The sequence below is a fragment of the Electrona antarctica genome (assembly GCF_951216825.1).
Source record: "Electrona antarctica genome assembly, chromosome: 1".
In the NCBI taxonomy this organism is placed as follows: domain Eukaryota; kingdom Metazoa; phylum Chordata; class Actinopteri; order Myctophiformes; family Myctophidae; genus Electrona; species Electrona antarctica.
The window spans coordinates 20,559,307-20,575,286 of record NC_136806.1 but is presented as its reverse complement, the minus strand read 5'-3'; the positions used below and the strand labels follow the sequence as shown (position 1 = coordinate 20,575,286).

The window sequence follows — 15,980 nt, the reverse complement described above, 5'->3', positions numbered from 1 at the left end:
AGAGCTCAGCAAGACAGTTATACCAAAGTTAGTTTAAATTTCAAATACAACAATTTGAGTCCGTTCTTGATCCAGACAGACCGTTCTGAAGTTGAGAGGTAGAGAGAATCAAGCCTTGACCAAAAAGAGGAACTTGCAGCTCTAAAGATGGAGGGAATGAATCACTGCTGCTACTAGCAAAACATGCACTGCCAGTTACCCATTATCTCCAACCTTCCTCTGCTTAACCAGGACAGGATAATGGGTGGCAGCAGTCTAAACGAGGTATGGCAGACAATTCTATCCCCAGCTTATATTATTCAGCTCCTCCTGGCGATCTTACCAGTTGGATGTACGGTGTACGCAGATGTGATCAGATCTCTAAGGCTAAGCCCAGCCACCCAGGAAACTCCTTGTTGCTGCTTGCACCTACGACTTTGTTATTTCTCGCTCTATACCCAAAGCTCATGACCATACAGTAGGTTGGCGTTGGAAAGTCGATCTACTGGTAAATCAAAAGCTTTGCTCCCGCTTCACCACAATGGTCTGTATACAACGGCCACAGTAGTGTGGCTGCCACGCCACGTCAATCCACCTGTCCATCTCCACACTCCATTCTGCCCTTACTTGTGAACAAGATCCCCAGGCATTTGAACTCTTTGAGGTGCTGACTGCTCATCCTGACTGCTTCACAGTTGGCTGCAAAATGCCCTAGGGTGTGCACAAGGTCACGGCCTGAGGAATGCAACAGGACCACATCATATCATATCACAAATATCACCGAATATCTTAAGCGGTGCATTTTCCAAGAAAATATCTCAATAGTGTCTCTAAATAAAATAGCCAATTCATCAAATGCAGGCTCTTCCCGATGAAATTGCCATCTCCACATACTGTAGGGTGAATATGGTACCTTTCTTCTTGAGAGCAACTCACATAGACCAAACACAAGTGGCAAAGCCAGAACAGAAGTTTTGGGTGGGCCTGGCCAAAAGTGGGTGGGCCTGCATGCATGCAAGTGTCTTTTTTTTTTTTTTTTTTTTTTACATTATTCATTATAAAAGAAAATGCAAAAAATGTTAAAAATATTATTTTTTGGGTGGGCCATCTTTCCCATGGCTACGCCCCTGCTAAACACGCTATATCTTCTGTGTAAAAGCAGGGAATGACAACTTGTAGAAGCTTTCTTATATTACACCAATATTGCTTTTATGAAGCAGTTTTGTTCAAAGAGGTGATAAAGGATTGCTACGACCACTTTGGGGAGAACAACGCCAGACTGCCACTCCCACACAACACTAGTCAAATCACCCAAAAGCAGCCAGCAGCATATCAACATTGTGAGCATATTGAAAGCAGATACACTCCTTGTCTGCTCTGCGTGCACAAGTGACATGCCTGCGTGCCGCGCAATAATTAAAATATAAAAAAAATGAAGCATCCGAACATTGCAATTATGTTCAAATAGCAAATGGCTTTTTAATGATTTGGTTTTATCCAAATCGTTCTTAATTTCTATTGGCCTGAATTGTATCCTGCGTTGGCTGCCTCTGCCGTCTACATACTTAGAACAGGCTAAGAATTTAATTAAGTACAAAACCAACACACATGAAGAGACTTGTACCATTGCATGCAAGCTAGCCACACCCTTCGAGTACCTCCATTCCCTGTGTGCATCTATACTTCAGTGTTCCAATAACTGGCAGGGATTTCCTAAATGGCCAACTTCCAGTTAAGGTTACTAGAGTGTGTGTGTGTGTGTGTGTGTGTGTGTGTGTGTGTGTGTGTGTGTGTGTGTGTGTGTGTGTGTGTGCATGCATGCTTGTGCGAGCACGCGCATACACTCCTGTCTATGTATTTCAAAAGAGTGAGCTCACACGAACCATTCACGCAAGGAGCCACACAAATTGGCAGGTAATGTGTGCAAGGCCAGTCACCAGAAACACAAACATGGAAACTCCAATACGGAAATCCCTGCTTTTACTTAATCATGTCATGCAGAAAATTCCCAATGCTTTCCATTCAGTGTTTAGCATGAATTTTGGCATCCGTAGAGACTGTCTGAGACTCACCTCGATGATGTAGAGGACAATGTTCTTGTAGAAGCAGTACAGGATGCACTTGGCCACGCGGTTGTAGTTCCAGGCACCATGGACCAGCAGAAGATTCTTCAAGTATTTGAACTGAGTGGTAGGAAGGAGAAGAACATTGTGAGCTAGTACTTAATCAACCACAGGGATTAATGCAAAAACAAATATGTCAGGGCTGGAAATTATTCTTAGGCTGTACAAATCTGTGATTTTGTGCAGTTTTCTCCAAAACAATTAGCACAATATGTAGAATTGATGTTTAGGTATTATCATTCTAAACCAACTGTATATTCTTCTGTTTCTATACATCATATACTTCCAAAGATGTAACGAAGAATGTAAAACATCAAAGACGACAAATGTGACTGTGTAAATTAATCACGTTTTGACAATAATTTCACTAAGTTGATATGTACATAAAATAAGATAATACTAATTAATAATTAATAATTTCGTCGACTAAAACTGTGACGACAAATCGTGTACAACCTTTTTTCACTGACGAAAACTAAATAAAACTAAGCTATTGAGCTAATGAGCTAGGATCATTTTATTGCTCGGGTGTTAAACTCTGACAATAACAGATCTACAAGTGTCGCATCTTGAATATCGGCTATTTTCAGTGTAAAAGTGTAAAATCAGCCATTACGAGTACGACAATTATAATTTTTTGGTCTGCAAAATCAACTGTACATACAGAGACAACTAACATCTTATGACATTTAGTCAACTAAAACTAAAACCTTTCAAGTATGTCATAACTCTTCATGTATGACTAAAACTAAATGAAATTGTACTCAAAAGACTGACTAAACTATGTCAAAATGTTCCTGTAGAAATTAACACTGGCTCATACAATCTGAGAAGCAGGCAAACCCTCCTTGGAACAATGTAGTGTTAGCAGGAACTTTTGGATTAGAGAAAACAACCCTCGTATCGCCACTGACAGCAGGAAGCAGAGAGGTTGCAGGGGAGTCGAGGGCAAGGTCTACACTGATGCATTCCAGGCATTTTTAGTCACAGTTTGACTCTGCCAGACCCTGGTCTTAAGATGCTGAAAAGGGGAGCGAGTGGTGGGGGTATTGGTCTCCCAGGGCTTAGAGGGATAGCATAATGGCTTTATGATAATCCTAACATTTGGGGCCTGTGGCGTAAATCATATTTCAGTGCAATCTCTCACTGATAGCTGCGATTAGAATGCAGCTCCCTGGGTCAAACCTTTTCATAGTAACTTCCAGTTCCAGCAGACTATATAAAAGCGCAGTACGAGTGTGGGCGCAGAAGCGTTTAAGCCATACATACATCCTCCCGTACTCCAATGCAACGACAAGAAACATTCTAACATGAAACCAGAGGAACACAGTAGGTCTCTATTTAAGTCTTAAAAGCAAACGTCTAGGTAGAAGCATTGCTTATTTGAAGGCCAGCGTGTCTTTCAATGGAACAGCAGGGGAAGGCTGTAGTGTTCCTTTAGGCAGAATGAAAGCGGAGCGGTGGCCTCCTGTTTGTCTGACCCTTGGTGTGGTGGGATCAAACAGTCCAGTTACCACAGAGTCTGGCTGATGACAGACAGACAGCAGAGGCGCCGGGGACCGGACCCCTCTCTCTCCAGCCTCCACTTCAGCTAAACAGATACCAGAGAGAGCTCTAAGACAACTGTGTCTAACTCGGAATCTGGGAGCGATAAAAGTCCAGTGGTGTGAATGGCACCTAATGTTGCAACATGTTATATAAAACAAGGGATGAGTAAAAATAACATTTAAACCTTGCCTGTACTGTATGTTCTCATATATTATTTAACAAATAGAGGGCTCAATGTTATAGTGTAAAAATAAAAAAGTATAAAGCAACACTAGTGTGACTTTCATCTAATGTTGCAGGGTGTGATTGTAAAAATAAAACAAAACAGACAGGGTACAGTGCCCAGTTCTCCATGCTAGAAAAGCAGGTTAGCAACAGGTTTAGCAGTTAACTACTGCAGTGCGACATTTAATGCTGCAGCACAATGATATCATACAAACCAGAGGGAATCGGTTTAGAAACAGATAAACAAGCCGTACAACTTGGAGGACTGATTTTATTATGCAGCGCGGCAACTTGCACAGGTAATACTCCATTACACCAATAAGGGGGAAAACACCACAAGTCTGCAGAGTAATTGAATCCAACGCAGGAACACAAGTTAAACGGATTATGTGAGCCTGCCTGTATTTGAGAGACATACACTTCTCTAAATGTCATGCGGATGGAAGGGGCCACTTAAGACAAACCCAAGTCACTGTAAGAGTAACTGGACGCCAGAGTACATGGAATGTACTGTGTTTTAGTCTACCACTGACTTCTTGTATTCTCAAGCCCTGTGGCTATATACTGTAGTATAGGCACACACATGAAGCGAAGGCCGGCACGCTGCGAGAAAAAGAACATGATATAAGAGAACCATGGCCCTTTGTTACTGGCACAGTTCTGCTTGCTTATGTAGTATCACGTATCAACTCTGAGTTTCAGAGATACTAGTTGCAGGGATAGAAGAATGTGTTTACATAGAATTTTATCAGGAGCAGAGTGGGGACTTGGGACATCACCGCAGGTGCTAAGAGCTCACCTGTATCAAGCTGCAGCAGCAAGCAACACTGCAGCAGCAACGCTGCTCTCCTGTTACGCACACTATTTATCACCTTATCACATTTTCACGTTAGCGAACATGGAGGATCCTGGTCTGAATAGAATATACAGACACGGCCTGGGCCGTGGCTCAGCGGTCCAGGCACCCTGGCTGGTAGCTCAGTCTGGCAGTGTGCTGCACTGCCACGGGTTTGACTCCCGATCCAGACGGTCTTTACTGCGTGTCACCCCCCCAATCTCTCTCCCCATTTCCTGTCAGGCTACTATCTATCCCTCTATAAAAAATATAAAAATAAAGGCGAAAGCTACAAAAACAAACAAATTTAAAAAATTAAAAAATAATATACAGACACATATTGTCGTCTCTATAGGGTGGAAACCTCATATGTCCAAAACGCTTACTTTTCAGGATTCAAATAAAAAAATAGCAAAAGTATCAGATCCACAAGCTGAACGTGGCACTTGTGAATCTGCTACTTTTGTGTGTCACTGGAGTGTGATCGGGATGCACACGCAGATCCGACGGACCAACGATCCGACATGCGGGAACAGCGGCCGGACATGCGCTGCTCCCATGCTTGTGGTTAAGGTTTGAGGTAGGTTGTCGGTCTATTGAGTTGACACTCGGACCAATAGTATGTAGGAACTAAAGCCTGTACCCGTGTGATCAAGTACAACGTTAATTTACAAAAAAGCACAAACAGTTCTAAAGATAAGGTTTCTGCCCCACAGCAACAATATATATACACAGGTATACACAATTACACACCGGTATATATATTTTATAACCTTTATTGATGGTCTCACTGTATAAAGACAAACAGGGAGAGTAGGGGAGTGATATGCAGCAAAGGTTTGACCAGCCCATGAATATAATGAAGGACTCACTGTCAGCAGAGTGGCTAAGGAGTGTACCACCTCTGATGCCTATCAGTGCATCATATCTATTCTATCTACATAATAACTTTACACAAATCTTGGTAACGGCGTAAGCATACATTCAAATAGAGTTCACGGTGCCTTATTCATGTCCTCATGAACTCCATTATGTACATTAAGCATTAACTAAGGTAAGTACATCATCAGGAATGATGACTGATATTGATCATGTTTTCTTCTGCGTGTATCACAATTGGACTCCTGAACCAAAACCAACCAACGAATGAGGCGCCGTTAATTACCAATTTCCTTGTTCCTTATTATTATTATTATTATATCAATTATTAATGCCATTTCATGTACCCTTACCATAAAGTTTCACCCAAATATTATTTACAAACTCAGTTTGTTCATTTGGTTGCCTTTCGATCAACGGTTGCTGTTCGAGCCAGCAAGTTACAGTAGTGCTGTGGGAACCAACATACGGGCACCGGTCACGAGGACGTCCCCCATTAACATATGTGGATGTACTCAAGAAGCCACAGGCGTGCAAAGCACCAACGAGCTGGCCAGATGTATGGAGAACCGGGATGACTGGAAGCAACGATGGAGGCCTTGTCTGAGGATGACCTAGAGAGCATCACGATGCTCCTTGGAAAGCTTTCATCATTCGATTTCACAAGAGAATAATACTTTGTTATAACTGTGTTCGACATCACCAGAGATGCCCAGACGACTCACTGAAGCACATGAAATCCTGATGTTTATGGAGATGTTGACACTTTGGCCCTCCGTCAACACACATCAGCATGCTCCACGCAAACACCCTCCTAGTAACCCGTTATTGCCAAGTATGAATCTCCAGATGCACCAGTTGGAGTGACTGTTTGTACACTGATCAGGAACCACACATACTCCTACTGGATGAAGATCAAATCCCCCAGAGCAGTCTTTACCTCAGCAAAGACCTTTCCTACCATCAGTACCAATAAAGTAACAAGAGCTCTCTGCGAGAAGAGCAAAACATTTGACTGTGAACGACGTAAATTCTGGTATTCATCCATCTGAGAACAACCCTTAAGCTTAGTTGCTACACGTGATCTTTCTCCAAAAAATCTAAACAGCTGTCAGTGAAATAGACTTTATATACAGTAGATACTGAATGAATGCCTTTATTTCAAATCACCCATGCCAGTTACTAGTACCATAACACTCAGCTGAGCTTTTTTTCTGTTCCTTTGGCTTCAATATAAATATGAGTAAACAAAAATGACGAGTCATAACTGCCAGGTGCAGCAAGCGCTGCTGCTTGGCTATCTCCGTTGTGCAATGTTTCCCCTTTTATTATTATTAATATTATATAATTATTATTTCCTCAAAACATTTGTTTCTCTGTCGCAACCTCCCGGCCGTTGTTTTCGTTTGTTTCCGACGTTCTTTTGTTAGCTCATAACATTAGCTTCTGTTGCCACTACCTCCGTCGGACTATGGGTTTTATGAGCACATTGAGCAGGGTACTGTAAGTCTCTTTGTTTAGCCTAGAGGCAGCCAATCATGAAAAAGTGTCTACTAAAGTACTCTTTATGGTAGTAGAGAAGTAGCGCACGCACGCACGCGCGCACGCACGCACGCACACACGCACGCACGCACGCACGCACACACGCACACACGCACACACGCACACACACACACACACACACACACACACACACACACACACACACACACACACACACACACACACACACACACACACACACACACACACACACACACACACACACACACACACACACACACACACACACACACACACACACACACACACACACACACACACCCTCCTCACCTGTGCAATGGAATAGTCAGAGGAGTTGGCTGCCTGCAGGCCCTCGTTGCCAGAGATACCCACACCAACATGAGCTGTCTGGATCATGCCAACATCGTTGGCACCGTCACCTATGGCCAGCGTAATCACCTTTACCTGCTTCTTCACCATCTCCACCACCTCTGACTTTTGAAGAGGAGATACTCTACAGGGGAGAAGCAGACACACATGGAAACACAGACCTTATGTGAAGGATATCAGCTTACATTGCACTTGATTCACTATGGTCTTGTTCCAGCGTATTAATAGCTTGCACATCAATGAGTTGGAAAGGCATGGATTTATTCTTCAGTATCAATATCCGTACTGTGTGGGGAGGGAGGGAAAGGGTAAGTGAATTAAAAGGGTCAACTTAAACACCACAACTCACTCTTTTACGCACAATATACACTAGACAGGAAAACGGCCATGTTACTATGAACGTATATAACCATAAACATACCCGATATGCCCATATATAGGTATGACAGATACAGAGATCTCCATATGGGCACAAAAGGGACACAGACAGAGCGGTACAAAGACACTATGACACAGACATATTGGTCGGATCGGCGGAGCAACGAAGGTGTGAGGGAGGAGTAGTGGTTAAAAACCATGCATGACCCAAGGGTTGGGCGGCCATATAGCCGAGTGGTTATTGTAACCCCTAATTGCTCCTAAGTGCTGCTCACTGTTCCTAGTTGTTATAGGATGGGTAAATACAGAGGACAAATTCCATGTATATGTGCATAGCCTATACATACAGTATACAGTGACAGAAACACCCCAAGGAGTGGGGATAATATTATTATGGGTACTATTAGCCAATGGAAAATCACCAAAAGTAAACGGTAATAGATGGTATTAGAAGGGTGTACTGTATAATGTACTGATCCCTGCAAAAGTGTAGTGGCACTGGATATTGTATTAGAATCTGAATCACTGTAACTTTGGGGATTTTGTCTTGGTGATTTTAATGCAGAGAGACACATATATGTATTGATAGCTTTGCTAAATGTATATCGACTTGTTGCACAAACAGCAACACCACACATAAGCACAACCTGCCACAGTCCATAATTATGGACAGCAGACAATACAGCCTTACACATATTGTGGAGCCAGGATACATTAAGACCAATTTTCTCACAGGAAAATCTATTACAGACTTCCCCCCTATTGAGCAAATTGAGGTGCACATTAGAAAAACTGTTATTCAGAGCCATCAGAGTCATGAGATCAGCGGTATTGCAAACCCCCAAACTCTTCCTCTGCCTCGTACACCAGAGGACAGGGGTTGAGGCAGGCCGGCAGACAGTCAGGCGTGCCAACAGTGTGTGTGCACATACACATACAACTGCCTCTGGGTAGGTGCATGACACGAGGGGGTGCCTTCTGTGAAATATTTTCTTCACCCAAATTACCCAAAGCAATTTATCTCATTTTCTGGAGGGTAATTGCAGATGACATACGTTTTCCCCCCTACCCCTTGTCTGGTACTCTCTCCCTCCCTGTAGACCCCTGTCTGACCAACTTAACCTCCCTGACTGGGCCCGTGAAGTTGATCCAGTCAATGTGTGATGGATTTGGAAACGTCCTCCTACTCCTCCATTTTATGTATTTGAACATTTTGAGTTCTTTTTTTTTTTTTTCATTAGTGAGATTACAGTGTGAAAGCTGAGAAGGAAACTGCCCAGGGGAGCCACAGGAGAGAAGCAGGATTCAGTACTATAGGCCAGGAAACAGGCAGATGATGTGGGTCTTTTTACCACTAGGCCATCACAGGACTTCACAATGTATTTTCTTTCTCCGCCTCAGTGACAGCAAGCCTCGGGGCCTCCTGCAACACAGCATCCTATCCGCAGAGTAGATATAATGGATACATAATACGTACAGTGAAGCCTCTCCTCGAGAAATGGTGGTTGGTGCGCCACAGACTGGACGTCAACCTTTCGCAAGTTGGAAATGATTCCAATGCGACTGTTTATCGTCATGTTCTCATGGTTAAACAGACCTCATTCATTGGCTCGGGTCTGCCAGTGAACAAGGAGTGAGTGACAGGACCAAGGACGGCAGGTACAGCATAACACTTATGTCATGCACTGAGTCATGGCGGTGGCACCTGGCGGTAAGTTTGTTATTGTTTGAAGGACATGGCACCGAATTCTGGGGCCCAGACTTTGTCATGGTCGCTTGAGCAAAAGTCTTTACTGTATGTAGCTTGGGGGTGGTCAACATGGCACACCTTCATAATTTTAATTGACCATAATTATATTGCTGCTATAAACCCTTAATGATGCTGTACAAATGGCTTCATTTCAACATAAAGATGTTTTTAATAGCTTTTAAAATCTGTGATCTAGTTTGCTTCTGTGATGCACTGATACTATTATTGTGGGCCAACACGACCCAGCACTACCCAGTAAGTACCTGGATTTGATTTGATTTATTTAGCACAGTATAAAAACAATACAAAAAGGGGAAATACGTAGAAAATAAAAAAGGAAAGTGCTAGGGGGAGGCAAGAAGTCCAACGGGCTTAAGGGCCAAAGGGCAGGACCAGGATAAAATATGCAAACAGGTACTGATAAAGGAACTACTACAAAAGGCCCCTCTTCCTCTCTGATCCTTTCCTCGAGTTGTGTTTTTCATGCTGGAAAAAACAGAAATCTTTTTTCTAATGCCCATATGTTTTAATGCCCCCCTTTTACTTCCCAGAAAATGAATGCTCCCCTTTTGACAAAAATATGAATGGTTCCAACCTTAAGAGTTTCTGAGCCAAAATGTAATACGGTGGTCCATTCATAGGCTTGGAGCAAGTCATTTGTCAATCATATAGGCTACAGTTAGCTAGTGCCTTCTAGTGTACGTACTGTAGATACATGTACTGTATATGCTTTTATTAAAACTTCTATCTTTAATGACATAAGTTTATTACAAAACATAATTTTAAGCCATCTGTTTGTCCACCTTTTAATGCCATCAATATTTTTCTATTAATATTTAAAAGCAACAACTGATGCTCCAGATTTTGACTGGCCTAGTCCTGTACATCTATATTGCATTTGTATATTGCCCCCCTCTATGTATTTGTTGGAGAGACACGACATGGTGGATTGTCTCTTGTACCATTTGGCATTAACAGGCTGTGATTCTATTAAATGATTTAAGCAGAAATGTTTAATAGTTTCACAGATTCCACTGACCAACCCTTACCTGCAGCATATGACTGCTTTACAGGACAGCGCCAGGTCCAGGAAGTACTGTCGCGCTCCAAACGTGAGGGCGTATTTGAGGGTCTTTCCATCGATGATGAGGGCAAAGTCATTTTCCTTGTAGAGGGCATCTCCCAACATGCCACAGTGGTAACCGAGGGTCTCCCTGGTTCCCTGTATCGATAAGACAGAGGTTTAGGGAATTATTGAGTGTGTATTTATAAACTATATGTTAACGCCATTAACTAAGCCATAACCATCTTTGAGATTTTCAAGCTTCCAGTCCTCTTCTATATTGAATGCTTTAGTGCAGTAATACTACAGTGTTGTTCTTCACATTATGGAAAAGTTAATTTGCATTTTGTAAATCAATTCAGATTGGGTAAGATTACAAAAGATCACACAATGATGGAATATAAGAGAATACAAAGAAACAAGTATATGAGCCTTGCTCCATTAGGACCAGCTTGATGGTTCATTCAAATAATAACTGCATAATGTATGATGCATCAGCAATGCACCATCATTTAATTCAGCTTCCCCGATGGATTCCTGTGCGTTCTAAAGCTAGTTCTCCTGTAATCCGGCTGAATTTAGCAAAGTGGAGCCCAGGAATATACCATAATTAAACCCCTGATGTGAAAAATATGGTTCCTCAACTGGTAATGTTTTTGTTAACAGCTGTGACAGCATGGCTGGTATCGTTTTCACCTTGGGAATCTGTGTGGTGTTTATACTGTATTTGCAAGATGCGGTGACAACACCTTCCAGCGAGTCAACATTTTACTGAGAAATACAAAGACGACAGGGTACTTTTGCCACACTAAATTACTTAACTCCTTAGATAAGATCAATTGGATTGAGGATGAAGCTTTACTTTAATACGCAGACAACCAGGTATAGATACTAAACATTTTTCAAAACAATCGAAGTACTCCACAATGTGGCACAAAATTACAGACAGATGATACAGACCATTACTGTATATATATCAATCCATTCTCACAGGTCCAGTTGTTTATTAGTCTTTAAAATCAACAGGGGCTGTTAAAGAGATAAGCCTGGTCTTTGCTACAGAATAGCAGCTGTCCATGTTTTTCCCTCGGACAAATGAGTTGAGGTTCATCAGATGAATGGCTCTCATTCAGCAGTTAGATCATATTTATACATTTTAAATACAGCTGCGATGACAAGTGACGATGAGAAGCTATAAATATGAGTATGAGAACGGGATTAAGCCCCAAATCAGCATCCTTCCTCGCATCAGGACAGCCTGGGATAACCGGAAGGGTGAGAACAACATTTCGCCCAGATGGCAATGCCTGTCTGATGATGTAAGGGTTAAAATGGCCACCGTGAGAATATGGCGCAGGGGCCGCTCAACAGCTCTGTTGGAGGAGCAAGAGGGGAGGTTAAGACCTTTCCCAAGGTCACCTCGGTGGCAGAAGAAGGTGAGGACAAGCCGATGGTAACACAACGAAAACCACAAAGTTTGAGTGTGTACAGTATCAGCCATGTGAGGTTTGAGGGGAATGCATGTGCAATACCAGTGAGTGGTCCTTGAGGGGTTCCAGCCAGGTGGTCCCAAGCTAAATGATGGACAGTTGGTAACCAAATGGGCCCTTATTGATCTTTAACTCTTGAGAGCGTAAAATTAAACCAAATGGACCCCATTTGGTTTCATTTTACGCTCTCAAAGAGTTAAATTATTGTTAAACATCTGCATTACTTAATTCACAATAAGTCTACACAATTAGAGAATGTAGAAGAATTGTTATTTTGCCTCCTAATGGTACCAACATCATCAATACAACATGGACAAATTGGACATGCAGAAAAAAATAATGGGCCTTGATATGAAAAGGGTTGAAAACCACTGTTCTAGATTGTGTTAGGTCTTGCACCCAGTGGTATATCGGCACCTGGAAAGCAGATGCTCAAAACAAAGACATCAAACATCATGAAATCTTGGCCGACTTGATGGCCGTGAACAGGAGGCCGAGGGGGTGGGGGTGGGGGGGAACGGGAACGGGCGGGTCTTGCCCGGTGTGGAGGTCAGATACCTCGGAGCAGTTTGATTGTACCAACAGGACCAGGCAATCCTCGCTTGGCATAACAGCGCTCTGAAACCCAAGCTTAAAGGAAATATTTGGAAAGGCGAGCTTCACATTTCACGAAGCGAGACAGAAAAAAAAGTGAGAGAAATGGCGAGTATGGAGAACAAGACAAAGAGAGGGGTGGACAGAAGAGTGGAGAGAGAGACAGGGACACAGTGAGAGGCATATGAGCCATAGAGAAATGCAGCTGTGAGGACTTCTCCACATGACTACAGCCTGTGGCTGATGGGGGTTGGTGCAAGCTAGTGTGTGTGTGTGTGTGTGTGTGTGTGTGTGTGTGTGTGTGTGTGTGTGTGTGTGTGTGTGTGCATGCGTGTGCGTGCGTGACACGTGTGCGTGTGCGTGTGCACGGAAAATTAATTTATTATTGCTGTGAAAATGAGCAAGTTTGTAAATCCTTACACAGTGAAGATTCCAAAAACCTAGCAAAGCAACATAACGTGTGTTGGTATTTCTCAGTTTTGCGGAATTTTAAATTGAGCAAAGCCGACAAGCCTGTTTTGACCAATCAAAATGCTTGACCATTACTATCCGTTGCATAATTGATATATGAAACTTTATATGTGTGTCAAGTGCATGGACTCTACTGGAGTCCGACCAATGTCAGGTAGGCTGATTTAACAACTTTTTGACCACTTATTTTGGCATGACATTACTGTATAGGGGAAAAGCGGTGCTTCCTTTGTAAATTATTAGGTGCCAGTACAAGCTCTCGATGTGTTGTGATATGACGCGTTGTGAGCTTACAGATTTGATCAATTCTTTGAATAGGGTTAAGTAAGTAAGTAAGTCTCCAAAATCAGGATCAGCATCAAAATCTAAACATCTGCCATTGGTGTGGTTTCAGTCCATATTTGGAAAGTACAGTATATGTAAAGGTTGTCATTGCGTTTAGAGTGCAATCTATCAATCACGTATTGTGATAAGCATAGTGTGCTATAACAACCATTTCCTCAAGTAGGGTGCTCATTTCCCCCATCATTTCCACTGAGGAATTTTAGCTTTAATGCTACATGTCTCCTCCTAAAGCCTCTTTGTTATGGCTATAATGGCTAGTTTAGCGTATGTGACTCACAAGTGTTTGGTTTGGGAGAGGGTATGTGGCGTACTTTCGGGCCTCCGTAAGAGCTTCCCATGAAGACCATTGAGCTCCACTGTTGATTTAGATCTTGAGTGATATGGCCAACAGGACGGGACACTCGTGACGGTGATGTTGGATGTTAGAAGGGGCATAATGTCATCATCCGTCTTGTGCAGGCTTAGCGGCACACAAAGAGGCATTTCAACCTGGATCGAGGTGAATAAACATGCACGCGCTATCTCAACATTTTGCGGCATTCTTCGAAATACGAAGGATTTCTATGTTGTGTGCACCTGTTGTAGAGGCTCAGACATGGAGAGTCAAACGAAAATAAATAAAAGTGATCCCTACAACGTCTACTCATCTCTAAGTTAATACCATGGTGAAATTCTGCTCCACAATGAAATAGCGCAACATAGACTAATGCAGTTTCCAAAAAAACTGTGTTCCTTTAGGCCTGAGAAACAAGGTATTCCAATGTTTTCTTGGCCAACAAATCTAGTGAGATATAATTTCAAAGGCTCACAGAGATAAAAGACTGCTGCAGAGACTGGGCCAACGGATACAATAGCCTCTATGCACATGTACTGTAGCAACCATATTGGAAATACATTGGGCCTCTTCCTTCACAGGTCTTACCACTAATTAAGGCTTTGTTCCATTTAGTGTAGCATAGTGGTTTTCAAACCTCTTAATTTCAAGGACCCCCCCATAACTCTGAGAGTACACAAATTACCTGTAACCATTTGGTTCCATTTGTACAGTCTCAGAGTTACACACCATGAGGTTCCTGGACCCCACTTTGAGACCCACTGGTGAGCCAACAAGCACAATATCAGACCGGAGCTTGTATGGGCAGGCAGGCTAACTGGCAGAGAACCTCTGCAGGTATTACACTCGCTCTGTTTGATTCCTATATGATATTATTTGATGTAATTATAATATTAATCATTTGCAGCCATTGCAGACACTTGCATGCGGTTTTGATGCCAACAAATTTGGTTATTTTGAGTATGCCCGATGGCCATCGGCCTACTTGGGAACGATGCAAGTTGGGAACCTAGTAAGCAATACCCGTTGCCATAGCACCCGTTTCAACCGTCTGTCTGTGTCCCATATGGAGATCTCTGTCTGCCTGTGTCTGAACAGTGAAAACTGACCAAAAAAAAACTGTGAAAAGTGGACTGGTTAAGTAATCAAATGGCAGGTGTGGGGTTGTCATGGCAATCAATTGGCTGAGGCAGAGGCTGGGAATTGTACAGGTGAGGGGACTTAGGCCCATTAGGTCCAGAGCCTTTTGTGGTGTTTCTGGACAATGGTGTATCCCACCGACTCAAACGGTTCTCGAGTTACGTGGATTACAGATGGACGTACGTACGTACGTACGTACGTACGTACACACATACAGAGATGTGGTGATTTATAGTAGGCTGGACCTGCCCACCCATCCACTATTATGTGTACACTACATAATCTACTAATAATGAACAGCGCCATAATCTTCTCTTATCATTGCCTGTCCATATGACTACATTAACTGAGTGGACAACAAAACTTCAGCAAAGAACCGAATCATGATTTGCGGAACCACTTTCACTTTGCGTCTTTAGCAGTTGCCAAGATTTAGTACAGACCGTTTTCTCAAGCATTTTCAAGCCATCTAAAACTTTGTCCAGTCTTTGATAACCGTTTCAAAACACAGCAGCAAGAGGGGAAGACATGCTCCAATTACTCTCTTTCGCAACATGAGAGCCCTCCAGACTCCAAGCACCGCTGCCTGGCCCTCTGTTCAATGCCCCCCCCCCCCCCCCCCCACTTCCAACCCCCTCCTTCCATCCCCGTCGGAGGAGAGTTTCTCTCTTCGCATTTAAACCAGGAGCCTTATGTAAGCATCTGCGTAACCACAGGAGAATGGGAGCTGACATTTCAAAAGACTGTTCCGTGTGCCTTTATGAATGCGTTGACCCAAACATTTTAACTCCACTCCATTTATCACATTAAACGACTGGCTGACAGAGTGAAGGACGTCCATCATCACCCCCCCACCAACACGCACGCACCTCTGCCCTCTCTCCAGCTACTTCACCCCGACCTGCCCTGCCTTTCTCCTGGTCCAACACTCTC

At 43.0% G+C, this 15,980-nt stretch overlaps 1 protein-coding gene across 2 annotated transcripts in view; it reads right to left on the bottom strand.

The window, feature by feature from the left end:
- atp8a1 (ATPase phospholipid transporting 8A1) overlaps positions 1–15,980 on the bottom strand; it is a 158,743-nt gene that overhangs the window by 40,164 nt on the left and 102,599 nt on the right. For both annotated transcript variants that reach the window (XM_079509325.1, XM_079509326.1), the window contains 3 exons: positions 10,660–10,832; positions 7,423–7,606; positions 2,052–2,162 (listed from right to left, as the gene is read on the bottom strand). In XM_079509325.1, coding sequence (XP_079365451.1) covers positions 2,052–2,162; positions 7,423–7,606; positions 10,660–10,832 — 468 coding nt within the window. The remainder of the gene's footprint in view (positions 1–2,051; positions 2,163–7,422; positions 7,607–10,659; positions 10,833–15,980) is intronic.